At 36.7% G+C, this 16,625-nt stretch overlaps 1 protein-coding gene across 1 annotated transcript; it reads right to left on the reverse strand.

Moving 5' to 3' along the window:
- Nucleotides 1-218: 218 nt before the first annotated feature.
- Nucleotides 219-626, reverse strand: LOC150078736 (histone H4). Its single transcript, XM_090382353.1, has one exon. The coding sequence runs from the start codon at nucleotides 601-603 to the stop codon at nucleotides 292-294; it is 312 nt and encodes a 103-aa protein (XP_090238479.1). The 5' UTR covers nucleotides 604-626; the 3' UTR covers nucleotides 219-291.
- Between the last annotated feature and the right edge of the window lie 15,999 nt (nucleotides 627-16,625).

Consider the following 16,625-nt stretch of genomic DNA (forward strand, 5'->3'; position numbering starts at 1 on the left):
TTTTACAATTGACAAATTAGCTTGAAAGATTAGTCCATGAGCATCACAAATACGCCGTGTTGTAACACTAAAAATATACTGTTCGGTTAAACTTCAGAATATGGTATACACTTCGATGGGTAGTACATCGCATTCCTAAGCACTACAGATCGCAGTGTATACCATATGAAACGGAATAAGACTTACCTGGAAAAAAAAAGCAAAATTATTACAAACTGTACGAATGATAATCCCTTTATCACAATTTGTTGGCCCTTAAAAGGGCCAGACTTTTTGGTAACTTCTACCACTTTAACCACCAAAACCATACAAAGTTTTCCCTTGTCTTTTCAGGGCATAAACGACATCCATGGCAGTGACGGTCTTCCTCTTGGCATGCTCCGTGTAGGTAACGGCGTCCCTGATGACATTTTCTAAAAACACTTTCAGCACTCCGCGGGTTTCTTCGTAGATTAACCCGGAAATACGCTTCACTCCGCCACGTCGAGCAAGACGCCGGATAGCCGGTTTCGTAATTCCTTGAATATTATCTCGGAGAACTTTACGATGGCGTTTGGCACCACCTTTTCCCAGACCCTTGCCACCTTTACCACGACCAGACATTTCAAAATTAAAACGCTCAAGAACTAAATCACAAACAAATCAAAAAAATCAGTTCAAGAACTTCTATTAATATAAATACAGAGCGGACGTAACAGAGAGCTCTACTTTAATTTGCCAACTTAACCAATGAACGTGAAGCATTCGAGATGCATCGTTGCCAACTGAGCAGTTTACCACGCACCGAATAGAGAGCTGTCCAACAAACCAATGACCATAGAGTGCGTGAAACGTCATGGGATTTACTGTACTTTGCTTTTTTGCCTGTATGGATTTGCAGATTTTTATTCAATCTGTTAGGTTTTAAAATAGGAGGATTTTATTTTTAAGAAATATTGTTCAAGGTTTAGGCCTAAATGGTTATCAAATGAACTAATGAGACTCGTGACAGAGAAGAAAAATGCATGGGATGCATATAAATTATCAGGTGACACAGAACCCTATGGCAGATATAAGCTAGTCTGTAATCAAGTCACAAAGGAGGTTAGGCAGGCGAAGGCAGATTACGAGAAATCCTTGGCAAAGGATGCTAAGAAAAACAGCAAGGATTTCTTTACTTATATAAACTGTAAAAGGAAAGGGGCTGAATTTGATTGGTCCACTTGACATCGATGGTTCGACTGTTGATGATCCTGCTCAAATAGCAAACAAACTGAATGAGTATTTTGCATCTACATTCACACATGAGGAATTATTAAGGTTTGAAAATGGCAGAAGGTTATTAAATTGCAGCAGGGTGCTTAATGATTTTGTAATAACTGAGAGCAAAGTGGAGGAGAAATTGTTGAAGTTAAACATAAGAAAGGCACCTGGGGTGGATGGGATCTATCCAGTTATCTTAAAGGAGGCGGCAAAGCAACTAAGCAAACCCTTAGCCATAATTATGAGAGCATCCTTGGACTCAGGGGAGGTCCCCACGGACAGAAGATGTGTAAATGTATCCCCAATTCACAAAGGGTGACACGAGTAATTACAGACCATTTAGTTTAACTTCTCTTTCGAGTAAAATTATGGAGTCGCTGGTTAAAGATGCATTGCAGGATCATCTAGACAATTCTGCAGCATTAATTCAGACACAGCATTTCTTTGTTAAGGGAAAGTCTTGTTTGACAAATTTGATAGGATATTATGATGTGGTTACAAAGGAACTGGATGCAAAAAATAATTTTGATATCATATATTTGGATTTCAGGAAAGCTTTTGACACTGTTGCGCATGGAAGACATCTGTACAAATTGTAGCAGAATGGTATTTTTTTTAAAACAACGGGCTGAGTTAATCGTTCTGAAACAAGTGTAGCTTGGTTTCCTCTCACGGAAACTCTGGTTTTTCTAGAAAATTTCCCACAGAACACACAATTTACAGACAGATTATATTCAGCAAATGGCCTTTGACGCTGATACTTCTAAAACCCTACAACAACAACAATTCCTTAAAAAGTATACTTTACGTAATTTGTAGCAACACTATTTTAAAATAAGAAAATATTTTCGTATTCAAATTGGATATTATTTTGGTTACGCTCATTACAGTAGCAGTATCGGGGGAACACTTGGGCACGCATCATAACAAGTTCTTTAATCTTGATGGAAAGTATTGAATGTGTGATACGCGATTCATCAATAGTAAGTTTCTGTTATTTACACCCTACTTTCCAGCATGAGTAGATTGTAAAGTGCATATCGGTGTGAAGGGAGATCGTTCTCCTTTAGAAATTTTAGAAAACGGAATTTCTTACTGAAAAAAAAAATAAATTTTATTAGCAACCAGAAATTTACATTCCGAATTGCAAGTACAGCGGGTCAATGGTACATAAATATTCAATAATAAATTCAACAGGAACTGTACATCGTTGGCCTTCATCCAGCTTCACTTCAACAGATTCCTCAGTTGTTCATATCCGATTCAAGGAAGCATCCTGGACGAAGCGGTCCTCATTGGAAAAGTCAGTTTGGAAATCCTTCAATCAGCTGAGGCCTAAAGGGACAAAACAATCCGTAATTAGTGAACTGGATCCGTAGATGGGATTGCCCTTACGGAGGGACATCAGGCCAATCAGATGAGTGCACCGTATACCTCCCCCTCCTAACGGACAAACGTCTGCGGCACTGGTGCCCCCACCCCATCATCGGGATCCAGTTCGTCCGTCTTGAATAAGCCCACCCTCCATCCCATTCTTACAAAGCAACGGTTTTTCGGTTTCTAGCCTTAACTACCCTCCCCCGATGAGCTCCTTTGATGGACACGTTGGGTTTCCACTACGCAGCACCCCGTGTGGGAATAATGAACGTTCCCTCCATCCTCCTAACGGGCATCATCCGTACAGCAGGGTGCTGCTCAGTTGGAATCCAACACATCCATTGCTCACCACATTTATACTTCCTAAAGAAAAAGAAGAAAAACGTAATTACGAACTAATATTACGAAAAAGGTTCTAACTATCATAATATATAGATTCTAAAAGGTTCTAACTATCTTAAATTATTTGTTAATAACTAAATATCTGACTAACTGACACTAATGAATGTAAATTAATTATTTAAATTATCTTAAAATCAGTTTTATCTATCGGGGAGTTAATCCAATCATTTCCCAGTTGAATAAATATCCTCGGATCGATGGATGGTTGCAATATTACTTTGCAGTCTTTGCTGTTTCCGAACAAACCGACATCTCAGCAGAGGTAACTTCCATCCGGGGATATTTGCTTTGATTACCGACTTCCCACGGTGCAGTTCCTCTTGGATTAAGAAGAATCCTCGCTGGATGTATCTCGTAGACGGGGTGATGCTTTGAAGTTGAAGATCCGAAGTTGTTTTCGTGTACTTCAATGTCTAATCCAACCAGCTAAAACGTACGCCAATTTTTCTGATGCTGGAAGTAGTTTAATGGCCTTGTCCAAACAATATGTTATTATGAAGTGATCAGTGGATTGTTAAGTTTCTCATTCGATAAAAGAATTGACAGAAAGTTATAAACAATGAAGACTACTTTAGTGTTGCAATAATTGAGTTTATGACGAATCTGCATTTGATAATGAATTGTATCGATGACTCCATAATGAATTAAAAATATATTATTTTCGAGTCTTTTAAAATATTTTAAATTCATTCGTTGTAATTGTAATAGGGATATTATTCTCCATATAATGCATGGAAGCCATGGGCCTTTGCTGCAGGGTCCGAAAAAAAAAAACAAAAAACAACCAAGTAGTTACACTGAAACTAGTCTAGAACGAGAGTTCTCAAAGTGACGTCATAATTAGCCTCGTCCATGTTCCCAGGCAGTTTATCCACGGCATGAATTAATCTTATTTTTATCAGTCACATCATCCTGAACTTATGGATGCCTGCTTCATGATCGTTATACATGGCATGATTATTGTATATGACAGAAAGATTACATTTTGAATTCTATGAAAATAAGATTGTTATTCTGGGAATTTATTTATTTTTCTAAAAATTAGCCTGTACATTTTAACTTTCTAGCTGTAAGTTATATTTAATGGGAAGATAAAGAGATTTTTCTTGTGTTTAAGCACTGAAAACGTATTGGTCTACGTGTTTTGGTGTTCAATTATTAAGGTGGTAGAATTTATTTTGGTGTTAGAATTATTAAGAGAGCACACCTCTGGAGTCCCTAAGAGATTTCAATCTTAAAACCTTTCCGTTATATTCTAATTGATTGTAGGTAATCAAACATCCATCTGATACTTCAGAAATGGGTAGTTCCTAATAATTTAATGAAATATTACACAACTTTTAAAGGGGAAGAACAAAGGATGCGGTTTTTTTTGCTTAAAATTATTATATTAAAGAAAAAATCGCAAACTAATCATTCACTTCTCCAAGGTCTCTCGAATTTTGTGTTATTTTTCTCAGTTTGAATTAGTCGTCAATTAAATTTGCATTCTATGATGTATTATTAATTTGCATAAATAGATTGTAGCAGCATGCATTTCATGTTTTCATATATATACTTCAGAATTCATCTTCGTAATTCCCAATTCCCATCTGAAAATACTCCTTATCAGCTTTTTAAGTAAAATACATTCCAGATATCGCAAATAACATACTTTTTGTTATCAAGTATTTTCGTCTACTTGATAACAAATTGGTTGGATTTTTTGGATTTTTAGAAGTGTACTCGCTCTATCACTAGGTGAGGTTGAAAATACTTTCTCAAAGTGAAAATTAATGAATCATCTGCGTTTTATTCGAAGTATGTTCCTCGGTGTTAACATAAATTGTCGAAATACTGCTTTTTATTTTTAAGAAGGCAAACTGTAGTGCAAATTTTGATTCCAAGAATATTTTCTTTGGAAGAAAATAGAAGTTCTTTTATATTTCGGTTCATTACCTTCATGCAATGTTGCAATATTAAAATCCCCAAGACAGACTGACTGCCCAATTAATAATTTCTCGAACTCAATGGCCAATTTTCTTAACAGCTTTATATCTCAGAAAAACGGTCCGTGTCCTCCTAACTCTTAAAGAAATAACACCATTTTATGTTCAAACGTTCACCAAAAAACTTTCTTCTTGGTTTCATTGAACAAATTAAGGTTACAGCACCTGGTCTATTAACATATATTAACATATTATCATCAATAATTATATAGTTTTCCTTCAGATACGACAGACCAGCTATTAATTATACATATTTCTGTTGTGTGGCCCTTTTTGAAAACAATAAAGTCCTTCAAACAGTTTTAACAACTTTTCCAAATTATAAATACACTCTAAGTCTGGCATTCTTTGTCCATTCCAGTCCCTTGAAATGTTTTCATAAGTCCCCATCCAGTAGAACGAATCCATCGTAGAATGGATGTCTACGATGTTCGTTTTTAGTTTCTCTTTTAACAACGAGAAAACATTTTTCGCCCCATATCTGCCAACGTCATAAAAATTACCATTTGCCACCTGTGAGTGCAACAGGATCTAAATTTCTTTCAGTAGTTACATTAACAATAATAAGGTTTTAAAATATATCCATCGTTTCACTGCTATAATTATCGATGTATGATTTTCCCAGAACTCTTCCTGAGACTATAGTTACTTAAGCCTAGATAATTATAGCCACAGGAATACAGACAACTGATAAAGTTACGTTCACTGACACTCCACCAAACTATATATCAAATCACGAGGCCAATTATGCTCAGGGGTGGAAGATTTAGGACGTCCATTACGTCTCAAATAAATAAAAGACAGCAGAAAACGAAACGTATATCAGAACTCATCCTATGAAACCATAAAAAACTGTATTTCCCATCAATTCTTTTATAGTTTCAGGACTAGGACTTTGAAAAACACCTCAACTGGATATTAGGGAGCATTTTATTTAATAAATGCCTTAAATATATATTTTTTTCCCAATAGCTGACTTTGACGTTTAAATATAAATATCCATGCAAGGTAGCATCGTGGTGCCATCTTTTGGTTCTATCTGCAACTTTGAATTTTTTTTTTAATCTATATTTGAAATCATTTTATGTCTTTTTCTTTTTTAAAAGTAACTTCTCAATTTTTTTTTTTTTTAAAGGTTATTGATTAATGGAAAATTAAAACTTAATTTCTACTTTCTAAGAAAAAAGACAGACAATATTTTTTTTCAAATAGATATGTTTTTATTGATAAGTTTTTTACTAATCACAAAAAAATCAACACAAAAACTTACATATGCACATTGCTTTGATCAGAACGGATAGGATACTTCGTATAATCACCGTGTAAGCAGTTTGAAGTTCTTCGATCATCGAGATTACAGCATTGTACAAACCATAATCGTTTCTTATTTTGTCAAACATTTCATGCCGCATCCAAAAAATTTTTTTTGGAAAAAAAAAAAAACTGCAACAGTGGAAAAATTACAACCACTCTGAGAAAGTTCCAAACTGCAAATGTGGTCCAAGGGCTATCACATCATGTGATTAGAATCTAGTCGCGTTGTTACTGGCTCATAAACTCGTGACGTGTCAGGAACAGGTAGACACATGTCGTTCAAAGGTTATATAACCTCACATTATTATTATTATTATTATTATTATTATTATTATTAGCCATATGGTGCAAGGAAGCCTGAGGCTTATGCTGCACCAGGCAAAAAAAAAAAAATTCCCTATTACCCTGAGAGAGAGAGAGAGTGGGAGAAAGGAATCACCAAGAAAGTGAAGAATGATGATATCCAGCCCAGGACCCTGGGTGTGCCAAGCCCATACTCACCAGATGTGAGCCCCTGGGGGTTAGCTAAGGCCGGTGTCGCTCCCAAGCCTTTGTTCAAATTTAGAGTGACAAAAGCAAAAGAAAACTCAGCTTCAAAGGTTACCTTCAAAGATGTCACACACCCCCTTACTGATGAGTAAGGTTTTCGCTCTCATACCACAGTAATTTCCTATTGGTTGTGACATTCACATACTCTTCAATCTAAACACTGATTGGTTGTCTTCAAATGTCGTTTGAATCCACGAGTTTGCTTTAAAAAGATGTCAATACGACCACAATTCTCACTTGCTTTTTCATATTACAATGGTTCAAAATGAGTACTCAAGATGTTTTCTTCGGTGAGGATGTACATTCGGAGTTCCTAGAGGAGGTTATTAAGGTAGAAAAGGATTATGAAGAAGCTAGGATGGTTGAGGCGGAGTTAGAATTCTGCCAAAGTTTAGTGTTTCTTTTTTCATTACTGAAAAATTTTTATTTGATTTTTAAAAAAAAAAAAATGTTTATAGAATTGGAGGCTGAGAGTCCGTCAATACTGGATGGATTTTTTAACGATGACGAGATGACGAGGATGTAAGTATGTCTATAGATATTTATATATATATATATATATATATATTTTTTTTTTTTTTCGCGAAAACAAATCCCCTAAATCTTATGCGACGCTTTTTTTAAATTTTAGATGGAAGAAAGAGAAGCAGCCGCACAAGATAATTTTGAGCCGTACTACAAAGTGCAGGATGGGGTTGTACACTATTCCAAGAAATACCGGACCTTATTTAAAGCTTATGAGGTCCGGTTTAGAAACATAGCAAATTTAGCAGATGGGGATCTGTTTTTTTCGAACTTTCGACTGATGCTAGAAGAGATAATCGCAAATTTAAGCAATCAAGGCGATTATTCCCATGTTAGGTTGTGTTTAGACGCACCCAGTCTAAAAAACACTATAAATTTACCATTCATGCCCCTGACAGATCTAACGTTTGACCGCGTGATGGCCGCTTTCATAGCAGTTTTTTGTGTTGATGTTTTTGTGATTACTAAGTACATCTGTAAAACTTATCAATAAAAACATCTATTTGAAAAAAAATATTGTCTGTCTTTTTTCTTAGAAAGTAGAAATTAAGTTTTAATTTTCCATTAATCAATAACCTTTAAAAAAAAAAATTGAGAAGTTACTTTTAGGAAAGAAAAAAACATAAAATGAATTCAAATATATATTAAAAAAGAAAAATTCAGAGTTGCAGATAGAAACAGCAGATGGCGCCAGCGTTTCACGAACACAGTAAATATATATATATGCACATCAAGACATTTACTTTTCAGGTTTTTTCCCAAAAGGCTCTAAACATCAGGATACAAATTCAACTTGCAGAGGAAAATGGAGCCATCATAAATAGTTATGGGTAAAAATATATACATATAAACTTAGCCATCAAAAAAAAAAAAAATAAAACACATAACATTAAACAAAAGGACATAAAATGAAATTAAAAAAAAAATTCAAAGTTGCAGATAGAACCAAAAGATGGCGCCACGATGCTATCTTGCATAGTTATGGTTATATATATTTAAACGTCAAAGTCATAGCTATTGGGAAAAAAATATATATTTAAACACCTTAAATAAAATCCTTAATTTCAGATTTTCAACTTTCAGAATGGCCACACAATATCTGAAACAAAGGATAAAAAACAAAGGATTTGTTTCAGATCTACTGTTCGAAATGAAATGAAAATAGGGCCCTTTTCAGGGCCTCAAATCATGATAGAGGGATTACCTGAACGTACAAATTAAAAAAAAAAATGTTATGTTAGCTGACGAGCCAATCTGGTTCCACTTCTGTCAGCAAAAGACAAGAAAGCATGATTGGGATAAACTCGGGAACACTGGCTTAACTAGAAAATATGGGTCCCCCTAAAAATATTTGTTTTGGACTTTGGTAAAAATAAAAAATTAACGATACAACGGTAAATATGTATTTAAAATCTTTATCAATACTATATAAAAAACAAAAATAATATAGTAATATATTGACTTTAGAGTGATTTCTTCTCGCAGAGAAGGTGCAAAATTTCTTTTGTACCTTCTCTGGATTTTTATAATGGAATTACCATCCATTTGAAGTAATTGAGTTGAAGTAAGAAATAAAAACAAGTCAGAAACTGTATTAAGTCCTTAATCTTTAGTGCAGTTCCGTTGTCACTAAGTGAATTTCACGAAAAAAATGTTATAAACTTTAATAGACCAGTTTAATAGACCTTTAAAAAACTTTATAGAACAGTTCTGCGTTTTGAAATCGGTAGTCCTCTCCCACTTCATCAAGATGTTTCTTAACAAATCTCTTCCATTTATTTGCAAATTGTCAAGGTATACCCCATTTCTGCGCAATAGATGATGCTTCCTTGACGATAAAAGAAAAGCACGAAGTTGAATAAATAGGACTTTAAAACCTGAGGTCTGTTTCGTTTGATTTCATAATAAAAGGGATTCTTTTCTCAGATATTTGTTTTTGTGAATGGAAACTTGTTTTCAATCAATGGTTTACGTCATATATTGGCGCCTCCGTAGCCAGGCGCAGCAGTAGCACATGCTTCTTGATTAGACCGAGGTTCGAGCCCGTCACCACCAAATACGGAGGATGAGGAAAGGTCAGGGAATGACCACTGCATATTCCCTGAGCAATATGGCCTTACTGTTAGGAAGACCTTGTCTTCAACATCCTCCTAAAGGCAATAATGTGTGATGTCTCTTTTTGATTTATGATTGTTCTATGGTTAACTTTAAGCTCCGAGAAGGAATTGACAATAATATTTGGAATTAGGAGTAAGCAGTTCTTCTTGTTTTGAGTGTTTGTTATAATTGAAATATTATAAAATGTGAATGGTACGATTAAAGAGAGTAAGGAAAGAATTGAGATTAGAAAATACGCGTAGAAATGTTATTTAGAAATGTACGTTCAGGCAATCCCTCTATCAGAAAATGATGGCCCTGAAAAGGGCCTTTTTTTTTTGCTTTAAGCACACTTCTAAAGATATCCAGCTGGCTAGAATTCGTCTAGCCAGCTGGATATCTTTAGGCATGATGGTTACCCTCTTAGCATGAATTGCACACAAGTTGATCTCTTCGAACAACCCCACAAAGTAAGCTCCTCTGGCTTCTTGTAGGGCACCGATGGCAGCACTCTGGAAGCGGAGATCAGTTTTGTATTCTTTGGCTATCTTGGGAAATGATTTTTCAGTATTTCAATGGCTTTCTTGTGATCAATGTTGTCGAAAGCACCTTTGATGTCTAAGTAAAAGACATCGCATTGCGCTTTATCCTGAAACGCAGTTTGGATGCGCACAATGGGGTCAGCTAGGCTTGTTGTTGTAGAGCACCCTGTAGGACCAAAATGCATGTTGACAGGTGCATTAGCGAAGATCGCATCCTGAAGATATGGCAGCATGATCTTATCAATAATTTTAGCGATTATTGACGATACAGCAATTGGACGATAACTTATATGGTTATTACTACTAGCCTGTTTTGAAATCAGGGTAATTCTAAAAGTCTTCCATAGTCTTGGAAGGAATGGCTGGGAGTTGCAACTGGAAATAATATGAACTAACTAAAGAATGAATGCGCTGGACATTTTAATAATAAAACTACGGATGCCGTCAGGGCCTTCACTGCTATCAATTTGTAATTGGTTAATAATTTTCTGAACTGCATTCTTGTTTACCAGTTGGTTGATTAGCAGGGTTTGATTAGGATGCATTTCATGTTGCACGCTATTTGTGTGTTTTTTTATTTTTACAAAAAGTCCAAAACAAATATTTTTAGGAGGACCCATTTTTTCTAGTTAAGCCAGTGTTCCCGAGTTTATCCTAATCATGCTTTCTTGTCTTTTGCTGACACAAGTGGAACCGGCTTAGCCCGTGAACTTCCGAAACGATTTTTTTTTCAATTTGTACGTTTAGGTAATCCCTCTATCATGATTTGAGGCCCTGAAAAGGGTCGTATTTTCATTTAATTTAATTTATGCATGTTCCCGAAGACGTCTAGCCAGAATATCTTCAGATATGGTGAGCACCCGCTTCGCTTGAACGACAGAACTCTGCAGATGGAGAATTGTTTTGAAGGCGTAGGCTAATTCGTCCACAGGATGTTGGAATGAAAGTTTCCTCTTTCAATGAGCCTTTGACTTCTGGTACCGAAGAATTTCCCGAAGAGCAACAGCACCTGGTCTGTAGCGATGGGGCTTCCTCATTTCACCTGTAGCAGGGAGATTCTTACGAGCATCTTTCTGCTTCGTTGGATCTTTTCGTCTTGAGGATTTGCAAGCGATTTTCTTATTAAGAGTCATGGCAATACAAACAATCCTATCGCACTGTAAAAAGTAAACCGAATTGGAAACAAAACTCTCCTATCACTATTTATAGGAAGCAGATGGATTCACCGCTCTCGAAATCGAGTGCTGATTGGTTGACGTTCTAGAACCTTAGCTGGAGAATATGTTAAAGAGGTGACGTCAGTTACCTCTTTAACATATTGAAAAATGTTTCAAAAAAAGTTGCTTTGAAAAGACATCTTTCCGATATGCAGTAGCTGCACAGGCATTCATGTATTAAATCATTATAGTTTATGAAGGGATAAATTTCTGTAAATTTTATGAGTTTAGGATGCTCATATTTAATGAATAACAGCATCCATCGGGTCCTCGTGGGTCCTTCTTGATTACCTCAAATGGAGGTAATCAAGAAGACATTGATTACCTCCATTTGAGGTAATCAATGTCTTCTTCACCCCAGGTGGAAAATACCCAAGTTCGAATCCCGTCAATGATTTAAGCATTTTTTTATGTTTAGCCTGGTTTTTTCTCCTGGAAACGTTTCGTCCAGAGAACAGCAAATCGATCACAGAACACAAGCAACTTAGAGACATAATAAGTTATTGTTGGTGGGTGTTTAGGAGCATCGGTAACTATATTCATATTGCTTCGGGTATACTGAATGTGAATTGCGGGCTTTCTGTGGTCCATTTTCCGTTTGCTGGAAGGAAAACCCTGGTTTCCAGGAGGAAAAAACTATGCTACACTCTCCAGAGACCGACTAACTCAACTACGTTGTGAAAAAGGCCGATAAAAATTTCAGAACGTCGTTCACGGGACTCAAAACCAGGTCTTTTCCACCGTTGTGGGGAGGACGGCGATTCTACCTACTGTGCTACCCACAAGGGCACACCATGCATACAATGCAATACGGCCTAAGCTGCTGATAAGCTTAAAAACCCTGCGAGCACCCATTGGAAATTGCTTACAAATCGTGAAAGGGAAATTATTTTTCAAAGTCTTCATAAATTTATGCAGTATGGTATTCATAACATTGACGAAAAGTTCAGGAATATCCTTTATACTCCTTTGAATGCAGTATAAGGAGCAGGATTGTGGTAAGGAGATTAGTAAAAGTGAGAAATTTCTCGGGAATAAAAAGTGTGTTTACAATAATTTGTTGAATATGCGAGGATAATGTAATAAGATCCCTAATTTTTGATATACAGTTCAGGTGTTTTTCAAAGTCCTGAAACTATAAAAGAATTGATGGGAAATACAGTTTTTTTTATGGTTTCATAAGATGAGTTCTGATATACGTTTTCTGCTGCCTTTAAATTATTTGAGACGTAATGGACGTCCTAAATCTTCCGCCCCCCAAGGATATTTAGCCTCGTGATGTCATCTGCAGTTTAGTGGTGTGTCATTGAACATAACTTTATGAGTTATCTGTATTCCTGTGGCTATAATTATCTAGGCTTAAGTAACTATAGCTTCAGGAAGATTTCTGGGGAAATCTATACGTAGATAATTATAGCAGTGAAACGATGGATATATTTTAAAACCTTATTATTGTTAATGTAACTACTGAAAGAAGTTTAGATCTGTCGTCTAAATGTGTTGCATTCACAGGTGGCAAATGGTAATTTTCCTGGCGTGGACAGATATGGGGCGAAAAATGTTTTCTCTTTCTTAAAAGAGAAACTAAAAACGAACATCGTAGACATCCATCCTACGATGGATTAGTTCTACTTGATGGGAACTTATGAAAACATTTCAATGGACTGGAATGGACAAAGAATGCTAGAGTTAGAGTGTATTTATAATTTGGAAAAGTGGTTAAAACCGTTTGAAGGACTTTTTTGATTTCAGAAAGAGCCACACATCAGAAATATGTATAACTAATAGCTGGTCTGTCGTATCTCAAGGAAAACTATATAATCATTGATGATAATATGTTAATAGACCAGGTGCTGTAACCTTACATTTTTAAGACTTAAAATATTCTTCAAGAGCTTGAGGAAATTTCTGTGTTTTGTGGTACTGCATAGTTCCCTTATTTGATTCTTCCGAAGTGGTAATAAATTATACATCAATCAATAGAACCAATCACCTTAAATGATTGGTACTTTTATAATCTGTAAGAATGCCACAGAACTGCATTTTTAGCATTTAGACTGCGTCATAAATTGCAGCTTTATGAATGATCTTGCGGTCTTGCCTTTCTAGAAATTAGATTCCTAAGACTCGCATTAAATTCTTCAGTTAATTTTTGAGGTCGTATTATGTTTTCGCGTTACAGTCCTTTTCAGTGTCCATAATGCAATCATCTCTCTCGATACAACTTCTCTGGCTACATTAAACAAATGAGAAGTTTCAGCCACCGATGCCCTTGAACAAAGTGCAGCAACAATTTGACCACTTTAGAATTTAAACAGGTGGGTCACTCTCCTTTATTTTTGTCTAAGTAACTTTTTTATCTATTTCTCCTTTGGGGATTTTGTTTGTGTTTTAATCCAGTTTGAAGTAAAGAAGGTTCTGGTAAAGGATTAAATCATGGTATTAAGGTATATAGGTAACTTGAATCAATCTGTATTGACCCCCTAATAAAAAAAAAACTTATTCATCAAAGATTCTTTGGAAATTATGTTTTCAGATTGAAAATGTTGAGGGACATAGAGGCATCATCTGTTAATAATTCCAGCACAACCTCCCCAATATTCAGGCTTTTGTCAATCAGAAAAGGAAACCGATCCCTGAAATAAAGATCACTGGTACACAAATACGCTTTCGGTCGAGAACCACAAAGTATTCAAAGTATTTTCTGTAGTTTAATGACGGTAACCAAGGCTTCCCTTATACCCGTCGAGTTTCAGGCGAGAGCGCCAACTGCCGGCATGAAAAAAAAAAAAAAAAAAAAAAAAGAGAATCTTCTAAAGAAAGCAAGAAACTACAAAGGATAGTAATTGTATTTAGTGTTGGGTAGTATGTTGTTTATGTTGTTGTGTATGCCGGCACCTGGCTTTTGCAGCAGGGGGTTGAGAGCGAAGAGATGCTCCAACCCCCAACTCCCGTCCCTAGCCACGAGGAGGCAGCCAGGAACCACTATGCGAAACTACTTAGGAAGAATAACTTTTTTGACTAGTTGGAAGAAATTTTGATTAGTAAAATAAAGCATTTTTAGACGTTTAAATAAAAGGTAATACTGTCTAAAGAGTTGACAAAGATATAGTAATATTATCATGAGGCACCCAGAAAAGGAGAGGAGGAAAATTAAACAAAGTTTAAATGAATTAATTACAAGTTAACAAAACCCACAACCTAGGGAAAAACAAAACCAAAAGTTAAACTATAGTAGCAAGTATGCTAAGATCTGTAAAATTATTTAGGCCAAAATCAAAAAACAAATAATACATAACTTATTCTCCAGCCCAGCCGGGGAACCAAAGCCTATGGCAAACCTCGGCCAGGCCAAAAGCCCCACCAAAACATGAGTTATAACAATTTAAAAACTTACGTATTAAGCCACAAACATCGCATACAAAAACCTTGGCAAAACCCCAGCCAAGAAAGCCCGCCAGATTGGCCGGACAAACATAGATAAACAAAGTGATTAATAATATATATCATTTGTAAGTATTAAGATTACTAACAAGGTATTTAAACCTACCAGGGAACCAAGTCCACTGGATAAGCGTTAAGCATATCAATGTACATTGTAATCACTGAATTAAACAATAAGATCATAATCAAAACAATCTGTTAAAACAAACTAGTCTTCCCACCCAGCCGAGGAACCAAAACCCATGGTTATGAAAATCTCTATTCCTGCACATCAAATATGTCTTTCGACAAAGTTAATTCGTCGTTACCAGAAGTCCACGGAACTTCTAATCGCAAAGGTTCCCTTCCAGCACCTTCTTCGTGAGGTAGCTCAGCAATACAAAACTGATCTTCGCTTCCAGAATGCTGCCATCGGTGCCCTATAAGAAGGCAGCGAAGCTTACTTAGAGGGGTTGTTCGAAGACACCAACTTGTGTCTTTGAACAACCCCTCAAGGTCTTTCTAACATTGCCAAATTAACGGCCATAATGCCATTAGTTGTAGAAGTAAGGATTCAGTAGGCCTCCGTAGCCGAGTGGGCAGGAGCGGGAGTGCAGTAGCACACGCTCTTTGAGTAGACCGGGGTTCAACCCCCTGGCTGCTGAATACGGTCGATCTGCCAACCCGCACTGGACCAGCGTGGCAGATTATGGTCCATTTCCCTCAGCATGAATTGTTGAGGAGGCTTCCACCCTGCAGTGGGTTGATAATGGCTGCACTTTACTTTACTTTATGCAGACCCTGCGGAAAGAAAGGTCACACATAAAAGAACTGAAGGCTAATGAGGTCAGAACTGTTTCATTTAGGAAAATATTGACATTGCATGTTTGTATGAGCCATTTGAGATAAAAAGGAAATTAGTAGGACATCCCCATTCACAGTTCGAGTAACGGATTCTCTTCTAATAGAGGAGAAACTTAATGCGGCAATAATTGTGTTTAATAGAAATGTAACAATAAATATTATACACTGCCCTACCATTAATATCCGGACACCTATATTTAGACAAAAAAAAAAGAGTTTTTATTGTGTCATTTAATATCTTGTGCTGAAATCTTTTTCTTTTATGATGGCCTTCAATCTTCGCGGCATACTCTCAACCACCTTTTTATAAACCACCAACCAGCTTTTTATAAATGTCAGGTGATATGATCCTCCACACCGCCTCGTCCTTTAAGCGATCCCGATCGTACCCGACGATCTCCTGCATCCCAAAGATGCTCGAGAGGATTCAGATCAGCACTCTAGGCTGGCTAGTCCACCTTTTCCACACCCATATCCTCAAACCACTCTATTACGACCCGAGCAGTATGGCACGCGTGTTGTCTTGCTGATACAGATATGGGCCTTCTTGAAGTATTGCTATAATGTTGGCAGTGAATAATTGTCCAGGCTGTCCTGGTATTGCACAGCATTCATGGTTTTGTCAATAACGACTAATGGTCCAAGCCAAGACATGAAAGGAGCTCCATGCCATGACATTGAATCAAACAATCTTCATTATTGGGAGGATACAATCAGGAAGAAACTGTTCTCTGGCATTCGCCACACCCAGGAACCTCCAGCGGAATGGTAGAGTGCGGGCCTCGACTCGTCTCTCTATGAGACTGTTTTCCACTGCTCTACATTCCAGGATTCGCACTCCTTACGCCATGTTAATCGGAATCTAGCATTTGTTGAAGTTATCAATTCTGTTTAAGCACCCAACAGAATTGATAACCCTCCCAACCATTATTTCGAATGGTTGGGAACCCTCCCAACCATTCGAAATAACTGGAAACAGGACTCTTCAGACTAAGAGACCCTAAAAGAACATCGGAAAACAGTGCCGATGTTCTTTGGCCCAGTTGAGGCGCAGAGTCCTGTGTCGGTGTGTTAGTAATGGAAAT

Source organism: Mastigoproctus giganteus, chromosome 10 (assembly GCF_048544385.1).
Source record: "Mastigoproctus giganteus isolate SK-2022 chromosome 10, ASM4854438v1, whole genome shotgun sequence".
In the NCBI taxonomy this organism is placed as follows: domain Eukaryota; kingdom Metazoa; phylum Arthropoda; class Arachnida; order Uropygi; family Thelyphonidae; genus Mastigoproctus; species Mastigoproctus giganteus.